Source organism: Augochlora pura, chromosome 2 (assembly GCF_028453695.1).
Source record: "Augochlora pura isolate Apur16 chromosome 2, APUR_v2.2.1, whole genome shotgun sequence".
Taxonomy (NCBI): Eukaryota; Metazoa; Arthropoda; class Insecta; order Hymenoptera; family Halictidae; genus Augochlora; species Augochlora pura.
Genome location: NC_135773.1, coordinates 18552804 through 18571704, shown reverse-complemented (window position 1 = coordinate 18571704; position 18901 = coordinate 18552804). Strand labels below are relative to the sequence as shown.

Genomic DNA, 18901 nt, shown 5'->3' with positions numbered 1-18901 from the left:
CGGGCTTTTACCGGGCCTCCCATTAGGATCGCACTCGCGGTCGAACGACGCGGTGTCTCGTGGAAATTTATCGTTCGACTGTGATTAATCCGTCGCGAAAACATATTACGGCTTGCTCCGGCAAACCGCCGACAAACGCCTGTCCTACTGCATTCCAGGTACACGGATATTTGCAATTAATCGATCGCCGCTTTCAAAGTTCCGTGAATAATCGCGGAACTTGTCAGAGGCTCCCGGCGCTATTGCGATGCGTTGCGGAATGCGACCGTCTGGCCGGCGATAACTGTCCGTGCCCGCTGCGATCGGCAAAATAAGTTGTGCCGCGGCGTACTTTTGCGTTACGTTCGACTCAATGAACCGTCGCGTCGCCCGCCGCGATGCTGCGAATGCTAGCTGGCTCCGATCCTTAGACTATATGCGGAGTGTTTCATCATTCGTCGTACAAATTGGGTCAGGTATTTTCTATGGCTTGAAAGAAAACGAATATCGTTTTCGGTTAAAAATGTGCAGACCTAATAAGTCTTAAAGACGTCCATTTTACGTATATTTTAGATGTGAACGTCTTATGCCCTAAAATGGTTGTCTATGAGACTTCTTATCTCAAATGTTAAAAAGATATACAATTTAGGGCGTCTTGAAGACGTCCTTGTGCTATGTAGTGTAGTAAATGAAGATCTTCTCAAACATTCTGTTAGGCAGAGATCTTTGAATATGTAACTTCTATGACGATTTATTAAGACATTACAGATAATTACAGTTAGAGCGAAAGGGTTAAGATACCGTGCGTGGTCGGGGAGAAGCATGTGTAGAATGGTGGCGAGTGGTACCGGGACATAAGTGGCGCGTTAGAAATCCGCGGGTCGTTTGAAATGTCTCTTCTAACACATTCCAATAAATTTTTCATTGTTGGTCTCTTTATTGTTATTTCAACATTCGTACTCATTTCTGAATATTTGTCCCTCTACGGACTAATATATTGACATTTTACTGTATAATTTTAGTTTCTTCACAACATGACGTATAAGTGTTAATTACATAAGGTCTCTGGAATAGCCAAGAACAATATCAATGACGATAGACAGCACCATCAAGTTAAAATATCGAAGTAAATGCCCACCAAGCTGTCTACAGATACATATTTAACCCTTTCGGTACTAGTGCCGGATATATCCGGCGCCCCTGCGCCGATCGGTAAAAATAACAGAATTTTATATAAATAAATCTTAATATTTTATATAAGTACCTCTGCATATCTCTTAAGTTACAAGCAATACTTTTGTTTAAAAATGTCGTTTTTTAAAGCACAGTTTTTATTTAACGCTTGGGAAATATCTTCTTATAAAGGAGGACTGGTCATGCGCGGTGGCAATTTTCGGCGCGGGGCCTCGTACAGCGAGAGTGTCACGGCGGACGGAGTGCTCGTACCGAAAGGATTAAATACAAAATTGGACCCATATATGGTTACGTTTAATGTATTTACAAATATGTTACAAATATAATCGAATACATTCAAGAATACATGAAGATCGTGTTATTACACGTCATTATATTCATCTTGATCGTAGCTATCATGACGTAATAACAGAAGCGTGTAATGCTATTAAAAAGATCATTGATGACCTTAAAATCTCAGGAAATATAATCTTTAAAAAAAGAACTATTTCCATCACAATAACCGTTCCTTCGAACCTTGCAATTTGTTTCTGTAGCATTTTTTAATATCGCTAACCATGCCGGAGAAATTTCGGTGTAACATCTTCAATGAATCACCCTGTACTTGTACGATCTAAGGTTCGATAGATGCCGAAAGATCCAACAGCCGAGCAGCACCGAAGAAGATGCAGAGGATTCGTAGTTTCCCATTGTCTCCTCTTTGTACGTCCCTTTGAGCATTCATTTAAAATTCCCATCTGAGCGTCGCGACGACTCGGGAGGACAATTCTAGAGCACCCGAATACGCGATGCTCCGGTAAACACGACAGATGAGCTGGCTGCGTAGCTTCACCCCCGTAGATAGCAGGAAACAACTGCGTCTTATTGCGGTTATATGAATATTTCGAAAAGCATTCTTGCAACGACCCGAGTGGAAATGGAAATGGAAATGGAAATGGAAATTTTCCAAAACACTCCGAAAATACCAGGCTACTAACCGCGTAGCGAGCTATCCGCTGACTATCGCGACGACGTTACGGGAACATGCTTATAAAGGGGAACGACTCTTGTTCTTGGAAACTCTTGCATTCTTGATGCGACAGTATTTGATTCGCCAAAAATCCGTGAAGGTCTTCGGCGATTCTAATACTTCGTGTTCTTAAAATTCTTCACTGAGTTTTTAAGCCTTAACGGTTAGAATCGTTATTAGAATTCATGGCTTCCGGATGGATACCGCGTCTAGCTCTTTGCACTCGAGTGGCGACTCTGAGGCACCACTAAAATTGTTACAGCACGTTCCAAAATAATTTTTATATTATGCAAAATTATATTTCATAAATTATTAAAAGTATCACCTCATTGCCTCACTCTGATGAGTGACAGAATTGTTAAAAAATGTAATTTACAAAATTAATTTTCACACTGATCGACATTATAATCTCTTCATTTTATCAAGATTTGCAAGAGGTATGAACATTGAAGAAGCAACTGATGGCATATAAGTTTCTACTACAATGTTAAGTTAATTGAAGGAAATACTTTAATCTTTTGAAATTTCTGAGGTTTTGGGCACGATCGTATAAGTGTTAAAAATTTCCTTGTTGTATTTTCACATTTATATACTCTAATATACCGCAAACGATTTTTCCTCTCAATGTATACTTATTTATATATGTATATGTATAGCATAGAAGTCATAGTTATACCCATGTCCAATTACTTTTGGGAGTAACTGTATACAAAATTTGCGCATTTATCAGAAAAAACATCGTGAAAACTTTATAATTTGTTGAGTGTACGGAAAATTCTATAGACTCAACAAAATGAGCAATTTGAAAATTATGCAATTTGAAATATTATTAATGCAAAGGACTGATAAACAGAATTATAAGCAGCAATATCTCGGAAGTAACAACACGTGACTTGCAGCGTTTTTCCTTGCAGCTGCAAAAATAATCGACACGATCTTCAGTTGTAGGTTTTTATGTTTAAAAACTAATTTGAACACAGTGGTTCGTCCGAATTGCTTTGGCGTGACCTTTCAACAATTTCGCATGCAGTAATTTAACGGAAGACTATTTTCCTAACCGGATTGCGAAGGTTTGCACGTTTCGACAACAAATTAGCGAAATGTAATAACATTGGCGTAATTTATGTTCTGTTCCCGACAAAGGGAAGCTTCCACACGGAAAGATAAATTCCTCCCTTGTGCTGGTTTGCATGAAATATTCTGTGAAAATGAGAATTTCCATAAAGATTCACAGTCTACCGATAACATTGATATTTTGAATGCGTGGAATCCCGATGACCGGCGTTCTCGGCGAAGGCCGAAAGAGCGAACGTTCAAGGATCGTTGCAGAAAAACACGGAAGTTGCAAGGAGTCGGTCCGCGTGGCTGGATTGCGGCAAACTGGCATCAAAATTGCTTTATTCGAATCCCCGCCTTTGACTCTTTTGAGATCGCTCGGTTTCCAGTTAGTTTAATGGGATAGTTGCTCGGCCGTATGTTCCGACTGCAGAAAGGATTATCGAAACGGGATTAAGCAACGGTTCCGCAGAAATCGGTTCAGCCGCCGCCGTCGCGGTACGTGTCGCTGCAAAACAGATACACTCTTGCCATGGTCGTTAAAAGCTTTCGCCGTCGTCGTCGCACCGACGCGACGCGACGCGGACGCGGACGCCGGCTCGCAAATGACCACCGAGGAAATTTTACAAACTACGCGCGGAAGAGGATCAGTTTAATTCGAAAAGTTCGAAATCGCTGATTAAGCCCGCCGGCCCTCTCGAGAATCCAAACGTTCTAATTATTTTATGCCGAGGCCGCCCGAGAACCGCCGAGGGTCTCGAAAACGCGTGCCAGACTGTGCCGCGCTGTTTTTCCGCGGCTCGCCATAATTATGACGAATATTTCTCTAGCTGGCTGCGGACCGCGTGCCCTTGGAGGGACCTCTTGGAAAGCCCTTGAGGGCTCTTCGGGCTCCGGGGAGCCCTCCCAACGTAATTCTCATAATTGCGGGGAATGTTCCGTCTGTGATCTCGTGCTCGCGACCCGAGAGGGGTCCGACAAAACTTTGAATTTTCGAGGTCCGCGATGCGACTAATAAAGATGACAATGTGGCCTTGGCTCTGCCGAGATAAAATCCTCGGATATTCTCCTCTTTTTCTCGCAGAACCGCATCGTACGCTGTATGGTCAATACAACTGTTCAAACCGATTAAACCAAACTGATTTAAACCATTACCGCCATTCTCTTGCTTTTTTCTTGAATTCTCTTATTACGATAATGATTTATTCATGCAGAAGGGCAAAGAAACCTTTGTCGCTAAAGAAGAAATAAAAAGAGACAATCGTCGCTTTATGCAAACTCAACGGGCTTTCAAGATTTCAAGGAGATCTTGTTTTTTTATGGAAGTGTATAATTTTTATGTAAGCTGATAGTGTATTTCGGGACCAATTCATTGACCTAGATACTCTTTGTTCGCTGAAGATGAACGTCGTTTAATGCAGTTTATAGTTCGTTCAAACACATTGCCATCGCTATCGTACACAGCTACATTTAATTCACGTCTTATCGGCATTAATCTTACTAGTATCACCATCATTATTATTCGTATAATTGTTATTACACACTCGGACTCGTGTACTAGTTGTTGTTACACTTTCTGCAACAAAGGATCCAGTTCGTGTACACAAGAAATAAATTAACTATTTGCACTAGGATCTGAGGCAATTTCTAGCTAGCAATTTCTACACTGCTTTCAACAAAATGTTTACATTATTCAATTCCGCTGTATTCAATAAATTCTCAAATAATAGAATTCTTCTAAATTTCATATGCATCAAGTAAAAAGAATCATACGAAATGGAAACACCGTTGGTTGAAACAAACGTCTTCGTTTTGGAATTAAAATAGTGTCGACTTCGAAGAGTTAAACAAATTGAAAACGCGATGCATTGTCGAATCCGTGAGCATCCTTCCTACTTCGAAACTGATCGAGAGACATTCTCACCACGCGATTCTTTCCGTAGAAGCTGCGAGAGTCGAAATATCCGTGGACGATCGAAATTGTTATCTTTCCGTGACGTCGTCGCCGCAGTTAGCAGTGGATAAACGAACGGGTGCTTTCTGATTGCAGAGCCAGTCACGGAGATCGCCGGAGGACCGGATTTCTTTATCAACAAGGGCAGCACGATAAACTTGACGTGTCTGGTCAGACACGCTCCGGAGCCGCCATCCGCGATCATTTGGAGCCATAATCACGAGGTAAACGGTCCGGTGGAGGCTCGCGAGCGTTCTCGCCGAGATCAAAGCGACTCGCGCGACTCTCTCTCTCTCTCTCTCTTTCCCTTGGGATACTCGCGGCAACCTGGAAAAAAAGCTCTCGACGCTCAGAGAAAGATACTCTCTACTCTCCTCAACTCCTCGACCCGTTAAAAGAATCGCCCGAACGACGGCCTCCATTGTTATTCCGTAGTATCGAGAATGTCGTTATTCATGGAAACCTAACAAGCTACACCGATTGTTCCGCGGAACAACGAGACAGAGAAAGGTGGGAAATGCCGATAGGTGGAGCGTGAATTATTCACGGTTGAAACGAAAGTCGGAACGATCGTAGGACGAGGATCCCCGAGAGATTTATCACGGGAAGAAGCTCCCGCGGCTCGATCGCCGCGATCGAGTGATCGAGGCGGGGACAAAGGTTAAACGCGGAAGCGGCTCGGAACGGCCGGGAACGCATTAAAAGCCGTTCTATTTTCTTTCGATTCGGTCTTTACTTTCTCGAAAGCGGCTCCGCGAAGGATTAAACGTTCTTTCCTGGGCTGTGCCGACCCGGGTATTCTTCGGGGTTGACGTTGCGAACCTCGTTACGGGTAATCGGTCCCAGCGCGGCTCCACTCGACTCCGAAATAATCTCTCCCAAGAATACGAGCACGCGTTTTGTCTTGCGCTTCGAGATCTTGAAACTTCCGCGAAATTGGAAAGAGAAAACCGCTGCCGGCTTTTACTTCGGCGGGACACGTGACCGGACCAAGCAAAGACATTTTTAGTGCTTCCGAGCTGCAGAGGAAAGGTTTGCGGGCATTCCAAACACCTTGACACTTTACCGTCGTGGTTAGCGGGACGATTTTTTAAATTTATCAACCGGAAGAAATATCATTCTATTTCATTTTTTTTATATGTACGGGAGAACTCCCATTTTTACGATGATGGAAAAGAACATATTAATAGAAACAAGTTGGGTAAACAGTTTATGAAAGCTTGTTTGGAATTCTGTAATATTCGTTGTAAGTATTTTAACTAACTATTTTATCACTATTATCATTGATAGATATTTTGTAAAAATTAGAGAAAGAAATTGAAGTCGAAATAAGTAAAAATGGAAATTTGAGCGCGGTAGAACAAGAGTACATACTACGCAAAAGGAGAGTTAGAGAGATTTTTCCTAGTTGAGGAAGTTCACTCTAACAGCAATAATTATGTAAATCAACTGTTCATTACTACTAATTGCTTTAATGTTCTGTGGTACGCCAAGCGCATTGCTTTTCGCTCATCTCAAAATACATGATCATCTTCGGATTTCTTAATAATAACGTCTTTAGTGACCGACGAGATAATTCTTTGTTACAGTAAAAGGATAAAAACTTGAAATAAAATTCAAGGGAGAAGAATACTGACAAGAAAATGACAAATGGCATATGATATTCGCAGTATCAATTTGTGACAATAAGTAAATGGTTCAGTTTATTGAAGAATCCATAATGCATTTCGTCTGTCACATTGCATCCTCATTAATTGTTACAACACCTCTCTTTTTCTTCTTGGTTTGCACTCTGTACGATTGTTATTCCATTTTCGTATACTGTAACAAAGTGTCCATCCCATTGAACGAATAAACATTATTACTGTCATCATTATTATTCAAACAAAAAACAACATTCGAGTGCTCTTCGAGAAAAACAGACTCGACGCAAACGTCCACTGTGCCGAAGCACGGCGATAACAGAGTAGGTTGTGAGACCGCGTCGCGAAGTAGCTTGCAATGGAGTTACCGAAGATACAGTGGAAACAGCCGCGGACCACGGACGTGTTTTCGATGCATTCCGGTCGGATGCATCCCGGTGTCACCGGTTGTCCGCTGCTGGTTCGCCAGTGGCACTGTCCGCAGCCAGACAACGCGAGCCAGCTGTTCGTCTTGTTTGTTTCACAGACGATTAACTTCGAGACACCGAGGGGTGGCATCAGCCTCGTCACCGAGAGGGGGCCAGTCACTTCGAGCCGTTTGCTCATCCAGAGGGCGACCAAGGAGGACTCCGGCTTGTACACGTGCGCGCCGGGAATGATGCACCCTGCCAGCGCGAGAGTCCATATCGTCAACGGTAAAAGAAACGTGCTGCATTCATAAGCTGGGAGCTAGCTGGACAAAGACACGCGGCGAAATCAATGAGAAAGAATTCGTACTGTAGGAATTATTTTAAGAAATGACTTAAGTAGTATCGTGGTAAAATGAACAACGCACAACTTAATTAACAGTAGCAGATTATTGACAAAGACAACAAGTGTGCAGAACGCTGGAACTTCTCATAACGACAATGGCAAAGCGACGACACGATGAAACAATAATGACAAAACAACAGAACGATAAAATAACAATGACGATACAACAAAACGATAAAACAACAATGACAATACAACAGAACGATAAAACAACAATGACGATACAACAGAACGATAAAACAGCAATGGTAAAATGACAAAACGATAAAACAACATCAACAAACTGCAACGATAAAATGGTAACAATAGTAACAATATGGTACTTCATTTGCTCTGAATGCTCGATTTTTTCTGTTCTAATCTCATTCATTCTCCTCGCTGCATTTTCTTCTATCTCTCTCCCTGATTCACCTAATTGCACAGATCTTAGAGGAACCCAAGCAGTAAGCCCAGGTTACTCGAAACTGTACACGCCGTTCCAAACACTCTCCAGACATCTGCCCCATTCATCCAGCAATTTACTACACTCGGTGTTGCTCACTCCGGCTTTGATTCCCGGTAAGACCGTACAATACATTTCCCGGTGCAAGAAACACGTTTGCTTTCGCGACGAAAAATTTGTAATGCTGTCCAGCTAGCACGTAGCGCGACGACGTTTGCTCGTCAACCTATTTCGTCGCGACGTGGCACCGTTTCACTACTGGCGAAATCGTCGTTGTCGTCGTTGTCGCGCCCTCCGCTTCAGAGTGTACTCAATTGCTCCGGCAGTGCACACCGAGCACACAAACGTTCTACCCCGCCTTTTTTTTCCCTCTTCTTTCCGAGCTCCAACCGGAAGCTCACTCTAGAAAGAAAGCCCGGTTCGATCCTCGCGATCGCGCCGCCATTCTGGTAACTAACAAGCGGAGCCGACCCTGCCTACACGAAGCTGGATCGCGTGTCGGAATGCGATCCGGGTGTGAGGATCCCTTTTGAGAAATTAGAGCAGTGGAAACTCTCTCTCTCTCTGTTCGCTAGTGCACCGGTGCTCCAAAGTATCGCATGTACGTCGAGTTCGTAGATTTAGCCCTTTCACGCACAGGTGCACAGGAATGAAATGCCGGAGAATGCGCCGTGCTAACTCTTTAATGCTGCGACAAAGGAGTCCTTGCATTTCTGCTGCACCATTCGATCTTAAACTTTGCGACGTTCCCCGTTATTTTAATTATTATTATTATTATTTTCTAATGACGAACTTTGCGAGTCCCTTTCAGTGTTGTTCGACAGATCGCAGCTAAATCGAAAAAATTTGAGAAAAATGAAGGTGTTTGCTTCTTTTGTAATATAAATATTATCAATGTCTATTTCTCTTATTAGTTTCTCATAGTTGAATTCGGCTCAATTTACAATTTCTCTGTATTTATATTCACGAATGTTCGTTATCCAGTAATAATAGACACTGGATATAGATGTAGAAGAGTTAACTCTTTGCGCTCGAGACTCTTTTAACTCCAAAATTAAATATGAAATTTAATTGCGAAATTTATTTGATAAATGTGAAATTGAACTTGTATGAACTTATAGAAGTCTCCTATTATTAGACGATTCATCGAATACGGACAGATTTAATAATGCGATAATTCTTTTGAGACTAGAGTAGAAATTGATAGCGTCGTCTGAGAGTCGCCAGACGAGTGAAAAGGATTGACATACATTGATTGATACGATCTTGGAGACTTCATACGTATTGAACATAATGGGCATAAAAGAGAATAAATGATTGGAGGGTGCAGTGATGCACGAAGTTCTAAGGGACGACGGAGAAATATTAAAGAGATCTATGCATTCCAGTTGTACAACTTTGATAGCCAGTGAGCCTCTGCTTTTATCAATACGGAATAGTTCGATGTTATGCAAGTCGCTTAGGGGATACTCTCAGCTTGCAAAGTTATAATATGGGCGAACAATCAATTATGCCGTTTATGGTTTCGGGGATAAAGAGCAAATCCGCAAAGGTTCTTCTATGCTCGAGCGAAGACATGACTAGTAAGCTAAGATGAGGTCGTAACTGTCTAAGGAGAGGAGGCGCGAGCTCAATTACTTTGACGGATACATAACTTAGGAATTTATGCACCACTGTTCGTGGCATATGAGAGTAGCAACGCCGTGGTGGGTTCCGTATCCCAAAGGAATCTTCAAGGCGAGGAAGAACCATTGCTGAGAGCATAACATTAGCACTAGGATTACCAAACCAATCTAAATGACTGGTTTCTGATTTTTTACTTTACACTCCCCAGAATTTTAAAAATATTTCTAAAGCATATATTAAAGTAAAATAAAATATATATTCTAATAGAAATGACACGAAGTTTAAAAGAATCTGATCTTGTCATTATTGTACAAAACGGTTCACCTAAATAAATGTCCTCGTAAGAGATCAGTGCAACAATTTTGGGAATTTTGTATTTGAAATTTGACAGGGCCAGGGAGTCTCTTATTCTACGTTTTAAAGAATGTATCGATATGGAGAGCACCATTTCGAATACCTCTGCAATGAGGTTTAAAAGATAGGTTCGTAGAAAAGTATTATGAATTTCATAATAGAGTTTCGTGATAGTGTGTAAATCTTATAAACGAAATAGTTTCGAATCTCGATAGACGAAACAGTTTTATTTCCATTTAATTTATAAACTCAGATGTCATTTTCAGGTCGTATAATTTATATATAGAAACGTATTTTTACATCAGTTACACGATACAAAAACAGAATATATAATTATAGGCAAAAAAGATCGATGATCTTGTAAACTTTGAAAAACATTGGCCTGGAAAAAAAATCGTTCATTCAATCTATTTAAATAGAAAGCAAAATATTTTCCGTATCTCCACAATGAGAGAAGCTACTTAAATGATCTTATTTACGTGGACTACCCTGTAGAACAGTATACATCAATCATGTTTAAGGCATAGTAGTTCCAGTGTTAAAAAGAATTGATATTTTAACATCGCTTAAATACCGCATCAAAAATCTGAGAGCTTTGGATGCTGAGAGCGATCCTATTTAACCCTTTTAGTGCCGGAGACCGATATATCGGCCCGCGCTGCACTGGCGAAAACAGTTTCATACTTATACCTTTGTTATTTATGCAATTTCCAATGAATATAGAAAAATTGGTGTCACTGTTTCATTCTCAATTTCGTCCCTAATACACTTCTTTTTGAATTATGTAAATATTGCTTTTCGTTTCGTTTTTATCAGCCTTTTTCCAAACCCTAATAAAACCGTGAAATTTGGATTTTTCGCCTGGCACTAAGAGGGTTAAAAAAATTAATTGATAAAAAGGATATTAAAAATGGCACACGAAAATCGATCGAGGACTGAATCTCGACGACGATCGCCTAATGATCCGAACGACCGGGTGATACGCAGGCAGCGTAATCAAACCGAAATCTTTGGCTAGGCTCGTTTCGCGCGCCAGAATCCCGAAGGGGCCGAGAAACTTCGAAGAAGGAGAGCGCCGCGTTCCGAACAGTTTCCGGAGTTTCCGAAATTTCATTTACGTACCACTCCGACATATTAGGACGTGCTGTTCGCGCGTAATTTTACGTAATTACGCAAACTAAGTGGAAACCTTGACGCGCTCGGATCGGGCGCGAGGATCGAGCCGGGATACATCTTCGTCACCGTGGAACGAGCCGAGCCGAGCTGCGATGCGGCGCGTCATTAGGCGAACGTTTTCATATTCCTCGGGCACGCCTAATGCACTCGGGGATATTCGTTTCGTTGCAGAGCACCCGGCGGCGATGCATCACGGACACGGGGACAGGATATCCGCCGGGCTGATTACTATGGTTCTACTGCTCTCGGTGGTCATCTAGCCGGCGCTGAATCCTCGCGAGCCGCCATGATGGAGCAACGAAATCAATGTAAATATCATCGTTCGCAGAACGTTTCGCTCAGTAACGATCTCACCGGTAATTTCAACCTGCGAGGTTGCTGCGATTCAAATGGCCGTTTTTCGCAATTCAAACCCTTCTCTTTTGCATTAGTTTAGCTTCTTTGTTGTACATGCCATTGCACACGCGTAATGAAAAAGAGTATCGTTAAACGATGGTACTGTAAGTACCAGAATCGTCAGTCATTGATCAGTCACTCGTAAATGTGCTTCGCGACCATAAATCGAAAAAACGTTGAGAGTACGAATGTTCATTATTAAAACTGTTAAAAAATTAGCAGAACGTGATGCGAAATCTGCATTTAACGAATCTGTTATCTCTCGTTCTTCGAATTTCTTTCAAATTGCATCACGTTGGAACAATTCTATCAAACTCAGGCAAGACTATTTCGATCAAAGAAATATTTATCAAGTTCGATCGATAACAGCTTCGCTTAAAAATTCAGAAACCGGCCATTTCGCTCGCAACAACTTAATAGAAAACGAAGTTAACCGTAAACATTTGCGACACGAGGTTGCCGTAATTCGCTGAAACTTTTCGAAACGTTCGGTGCAGCAGCAACCCAATGCTTGCAGCGCTCGGTACTTCAAGCCTAAACTTCACGACACCGTTTGCAACCGATACTTCGAACCGAGCATCAACGACCAGCCATAGGAGGGCAACTGGAAAACCATACGATCCTCTCGTAATCGTTCCCGCGAGATTAGCTCGGCGAATAGAGTGCACCCACGATATGAGAAACTGCCGGTCGTCGTAATCGTTTCTACGGGATTCCGAGGGACACACGGAATCGGATAGCGAGTTTCACAGGTCTCGGCATTCAATTAAATAAAAACACGTACGGGAACCTTGTCGAGAACCGTCGCCGGGGCGGTCCAATAATAAACTTGCTTCGCCCTGTTCAACGGAAGTTTCGCATTGTTCCGGCGCGCGGCGTCTCGCCTCGATACGTTCGTTCACCTCGAGGAGAAATAAGCGACTTTGGGGCCACGGTGTATCGCAGAGAACTTGTTACCTATCTGTTCGCTATCGTTCGAAATAGAAAGCGTTCCGGAGAGAACCTGTTGTCTCGTCTCATCCCCCGCGAGCAATCAATTTCCCGCTCGCGAGAAAAGAACGAGGTCCGCGCGAGGACAATTAATTTAACGATTTATGGATTATTCTTCGCGAAAGTCACGGGGGCCCGAATCGAATTTCGGGATGTTTTCTCGTAAATGTCGGATCCTCGAATTCGACATCTGTTCCGTTTCCATTGATTTTCTCTGCTCGATGGATCCCACGCGATGAGAATGCGTTAACGCTTTGCACTCGGATGTCACTGGTACGGCGACAATGAATAATTGATACCGTCGCGTGATCATGTTAAATACATGAATATTAGAATCAGATTTAGTAATTGGGATAATAATTACCCTCTCGACTTTTTAATTTTTGATCAATGCTTGTTACTAATCAATGAAGCTAGTTGATTTTTGTTAAGGTGAATAAGACTTGAAATTTTCGTCGCGGCTCTTATATATTGCGGAATGTATAAGATTTCTCTGTTAACCAACACAGTTTGACTCTTATTTGAGAGAAAGGTTTCTAAGATGATTTCTTAGCAGTGATTTTAATTTAATTTCGTACGACAAAATCGCAATTTCCGAAGAATTTGTTCCAAGTCGCTGGTACATGGGAGGAAGGTTCCGAGTGCGAAAGGTTAAAGGAGTACTTCGCGATTGCATTAGTTCGCAGAAATCCGGGAAATTCTGTCGTATTATTTCGTCGCGAGGTGTACGCGGATGCTTCCGCGGAAAAAAATGCAGGGAGAATCGTGATAACGCGACAGAGCTTACGGAGCGACGGCTCCGCGAGTCCGAGAACGAGTTTCTTTCTTCAAATAAAATTGTGCGCCGACTATAGTTATAGTAGGGTACAGTGTGTACGGCGCGCTGCGAGAGTGGAAGATCGCTTGCTCGACGGCCCACGGCTACGGAAAAACGCTGTTGGGAGGGATTAAGGAAAAGAAACGGAGGAACGGTTTACTGCTAAGTAAGCTGTGTACGGCTATTTCTACTGATTACTACTTAGTCTTGCCCTCTTTACAGAAACGTTTGAACCGTCCTGATTACAGCGGCCCGCGATTACTTTCCGCGGCCCTTTCAGCTGCTTCTTCCCGGTTTCCGCTTTCCGCGCTTCCCCGAGGCAGAAGGCATAAGTCGCCTCGTTGCACGTCGCTGCCCTCCGCCGGCAAATAATTCACCGAATAATCGTGCAACCATGTTACGCTGCAATGAAAATTATGATAATACCGCGCGGCTCTCGCGAAGCCTCTCCCGTTTCCGCAATTTTTCGCCGATCCGTTTTTATTCTGTCAGCGCAGCACCGTCCACAGCCACGATACCTCGACACTCGAGGAACCCCGTTTTGTTAACTCTTTGGGGCACGCTTGCGATTAAAAATGTCCCACCTTTTTTCTGTACGGTAATGCATGCTGAGACATTTTTAGACTCACCTCGTAATATTGCAATAGCTGCGTGCGCATGGGTTTATATTTAGTCATACGTAAGCAAAGCAGTCGTTAATACCATCGACGAATTTGATATCTGTGTTAGCTTGTATTGGCAAGTTTCAACGCGCCATTACAGGTTCATCAATTGTTGCAATCGAAAGTTTTGTTCTACCTTGGGAAAAGGATGTGTTTTAATAAGTACCACTCATGAACTGGCACGGTGGAGCTATTTAATTGAATTATTTTGGTATGCTTTTATATTACGCGATTCCTTGTTAATAAAAATATACCAATTTTGTTCGATTTAAGAGGCAACAAAGTTTCTCAATGCAGCACGAGTCTATTTGTTCTCTGAAACCCTGTGCCTCGAAGAGTTAACGAACTACGGTTCTATGTGGGAAACCGAAGTTTTCTGCGTCGATTGCCGAGCAACAGGAATTGAATCGTTTATCACAGTCCGATCGTTTTGAATACTTTAAAGCTTGCGGACGATAGCGCGCGTTCGAAAGCAGTTCCCGCGCATTTCATAACTTCTGTTATCGTCACAACGATTGTTGCTTTCATCCGGTGCATAATAGGTTCCGTTGCACCCGTGGGACCAGGAAACTTAGGCGAAGTCTGACGGTCCAATTATCCTGATCAGCAGCTACTCTTCGGAAACTTAGAACCGAGCGGAACGAATTGGTCGCAGCTCGTGGAAAATAAAAAAACGCGTGTTCGATGTCAGCGTGTCACGAATCGTTCTTTAACCCTTGATAGGATTATGACGACTGCTGCAGCCCCGCGCGATTTCAACCAGTTAACTGTGGCGATCTCTTTGCAAAGCGCCCACCAGCCAACTCAAATTATTTATAATTTTCATTTGTTTGGTTCGTTTCGTCTTGATCTCTAAACATTTTAAACATATTAAAATTTACGAGTGTATTTTAGTTGTCGCCAGAATTACAGTTTAAATATCAATTTGTAACAAAATTTTACGAATGACGGATATAACCGTCATGACACAAAATTCTGTCACCTCTCCATGACGGATATCGTCGTCAAACACACTTGAGTGGTTAAACGACTTTGCTTTGACACATACTCGAGTTGGTATTTATGTTGACACGTAAGGTTCTATCGCGAATGATGAACGACATAAGTGCAAGAGCTTATTTATTGTGTAGATGCGTTTATTGAAGTTTCCATTCTCTGGCACTAAGAAATGGATTGTTTAACTTCTCGAACTATTTATCTGTCTTGACGAATGGCTGCCTTCCTCCTTCTTCCAGTTCTAGCTAACACCTTGCACTACAATAACAAGTCTGACTCGTGACAGAGATTTCATGCAAGGTCTACTAAGTGTGAATATTATTAATTTCTTCTATATCGAAATAAAACTCAATTCTTCTGTTATCAAAATCTAGAAACGAAAATGCATAAAGACAATAAAAGGAACAAGAATTGTCTAGTCCTATTAAGGGAAATATTAGAGACGAATAAGTACTGACCAACGCAGCATGAAAGGAAACGTAGTGCAAGGGATTAAATTCTCTGGTCTTCCAGTAATATTTACTTTTTAAATACCTTTCTTACACCTTGCTTTGAAATGACCACAGCAAGTTTTTTCAAAGATTCTATTATAATATAAAATGTATCATTTAAATATTTTTAGATATGAAAACATACAAGTAATTAACTACAACCTTATAGTCTAATAAAAAAATAAAATTTGATATATGTCAGCTTACTTTCAAATGGCTGAACAATTCAAAAATTACACTTTACATTGATAAAACTGGAGTAATATTAACAGTTTGGATTCTCCTTCGATACCAATGCATTGTCGATGTGAAAGAAACAATAAACGAAGGAATACAAACGCCTAATTTAAAACAAAAAAAGATATACGACAGAGATATGTATGAACATAATATGTGTCAACATAAATACCAACGTGAATGTACGTTGATGTAATTATTTCAAAATGTTGTCCGTGCAATTTGTTGAACTCTCGCCTCGCTCCGATATTTATGGATAATTCTAATAATTCTCCACATTGAACTAAAATGCTCGAAAAACAAATGATACAGATTGTGCAAAACTCTCTCCGAATAGATTGAGAAGATGTGCTGCAGTTCTAAAAAAGGGAGAAATAATTTCACAGTGCGATAATTGTTATAATCATCGACCGTGCTATACCACATTGATACGGCGATACCACAATAATGCCAATGATACCGTATGGTACCACAAATCATGCGCGAATCTTGATGATTTAAATCACCAAGCTTGCAAGTTCCAACCTAAATTTACTTGCACTTATCAATTTGAAAATATTTAGTGGAACAATAACTTCTCTCTCGTCGGAAAACCGGGGCCGCTCCGTTCCCGAATGTAACATACATAATACTTACGGAAATTGGGAAAGTGGTGGGGGCTCGGTAGAGGTATTCGGGGAAATCGATCGGCTACGATAAGGGAGATTCCGAGTTCGAGTCTCGCGTAATCAAAATGTCTTTAAAGAACACTCGAATATAGAATGTAATAACCGTTTGCAGTTCAATTAATCGTTTCATATCGTTTTACATTACACAATCGCGATGAATAAGAAATATGTAGTCTTGAAGGACGAGCGGGGCAGCAGCGGTAATCGTTTATGTAACAGAAATGGTCAGCCCGGTTGAGGGTTAATGTTCGGTTGCGTATGTAATGCGACATAGTGTTCCATGTTTCCATAAAGCCAGCCTGTTACACGATATCCCTTTAATTATGGATTCGCGAGTAACGTCGATCCGAATCTAGGATAATGCAGAAATTTGTTAACGTCTGATACAGGAGCATTCAATTTCGGGAACAACGTGGAAATGTATTTACGAGGAAGATCTTTTTGCAAGGAACGGTTGGACTTCGGTGGCTCTATGGAAATTCGATGGAGGACACGCGCGGAGTTGTTTCGGAGGTGACTGTCGTAGTTGCAGTAAGTAGCGTAGAGACTAATCCTTGAACGCGTAGGGCAGAGAAGAACCCAACGGCGATGCCAAAGAAAACCGTTCAAAGTACAAAAGTGAAGAAACAGAAGGCAGCAGACGCGTGAAACACAATATATTTAGAATTCCATGTATAGCGTGTGTCTTTCACCTGAATCGTAACGATTAGCGGAGAAACCTTCTTTGTACGTCGCGCATAACGCACTGTACATAACGATGCACACTCGCGTGCCTAAGTTATCGGTCGCCTGGTCATTGCGACGACACATTTCTAGTAACTGTACGATTAGTACGTGATACATCTAAAAAAGATACTGCCATTCGACACAATATAACGAGAAAGATTCAACATGTCGCCAATGATCTCGGACGCGATACGAACAGCGTTCACAGTAAAATAAGTTATGCAAAGAGTGGGGTGAACGACGCATGCGCTGAAGTGTTGTACAGCGGCGCACAGTGGTCCGGTTTAGAGAATTCAATGCTAAATTGTTCTATCTTTTGAACCGTTAGAGATATTGCAATGAAATTTTCACTACAAAGAATTAAAAAATTGTAGATTTTAGTTGCTGATAATTAAATATTTGTTGCATTTATTAAAGAATAAATTTCGATAAATTATTATGGCTATCTTCGATTTAGAAGAGACTTGTTTAAATTTAATTGTACAAGCTAGTTTTTACTTGTCAAAGATATATGGAAATATGGAAGAAGCAGGATATCTCGAAGAAGGTAAGGAGTAAGTACTGCCAGGCGAAATATTCTCAAGGTACTCAACTTTAAATGTTCATAGTAACTACATTATTAAATTCATTCTAAACTATTAAATTATTAACTTCAAAAATATAATGTTTACCTGCGAGACGCGCTACTTTACTGTGTACTGGACTGTCGGCGCATGCGATACTTACTCCACTAATTTCATACCTCATTGCATTCGCCAACTTGGCAACTTTCGACCTCAACTCAATAAAATGCCAGACAAAAAACAGAAATGCAATTGTTTTTGAAAGAAAGAAAACAGAAAATTTTGCGTCTGCTCCATGCCCATAAACGCTAGACGAGCTAAAGTGATTCGATATTGGCCGATTCGAGCGGCCGGCGACTTATGAACGCGGGTATGCACTGTCAGCGAGCATTTTTTATAGAGTCCGTCAAAGGAGATCAGCGTCTCGTAGTTTGTAAAGATAAGCGACGTTATTAGCTCGACTGTTCGCGGTGTAAGAACTTTTTTACGAATGTACATAAGTAAAGAACTCTCTCACTTCCTCGTTGTAACGACACGTTAGGTTAAACAACGGATCCAGTCCGGCGCAGGCACAGGCGACATCTTTTTCTCTGCAACGTTCCGAAAAATATGAAAGGTCCCTCTCATTTTTTCATCGACGAAGGGCACATCGAGAGTCAGAAAGCCATTTCGTAATTAGGCAATAATTGCAGTGTCACGAATGAAGCAACGTTGGAGAAACAAAGCTCTGTCGATCTTGGAAATGTGAATTTGACGAAAGATTTCGCCCGTACCTGCCCGAATCGGTCGATTACGGTTCTCGCGTACGATTAAAGGGAACGATCGACTCACGCCAGTGTGGCAATTACGGTGGTCGTTCCTTTTAAACAACTGCCGAGAAATATTGTATGTCGCGATGGAATTTCTATCCTCGTCCGTGGAAATGTTATCATGAAATACAGACAACGAAAACTAAAACGACTTCTTGTTATCATTCTCCAGCGCGTTCTCTAATAAAAGAAAAATCGTGAGTTTTTTCATCGCCGATTACTGAACAGATCTTCTCGTTCGTAGACTGTATCGAGCTGAACGAGATCGTCGGATTCTGCGGTTGAAGACAGCTTAAACGT

The 18901-nt window shown here is 41.7% G+C and overlaps 1 protein-coding gene across 5 annotated transcripts in view; it reads left to right on the top strand.

The window, feature by feature from the left end:
* The window catches only part of LOC144477465 (zwei Ig domain protein zig-8), a 126955-nt gene extending 108217 nt beyond the window's left edge, over window positions 1–18738 (top strand). Inside the window, exons 4-7 of one of the 5 annotated variants that reach the window (XM_078195208.1) lie at window positions 5289–5416; window positions 7362–7530; window positions 11418–11554; window positions 16893–18738. In XM_078195208.1, coding sequence (XP_078051334.1) covers window positions 5289–5416; window positions 7362–7530; window positions 11418–11506 — 386 coding nt within the window. In that variant the 3' untranslated portion in view covers window positions 11507–11554; window positions 16893–18738. Of the gene's footprint in view, window positions 1–5288; window positions 5417–7361; window positions 7531–11417; window positions 11555–12097 lie in introns of all 5 variants that reach the window. The other 4 variants (XM_078195194.1, XM_078195201.1, XM_078195190.1 and 1 more) reach the window with 4 other exon arrangements.
* Window positions 18739–18901: the final 163 nt, after the last annotated feature.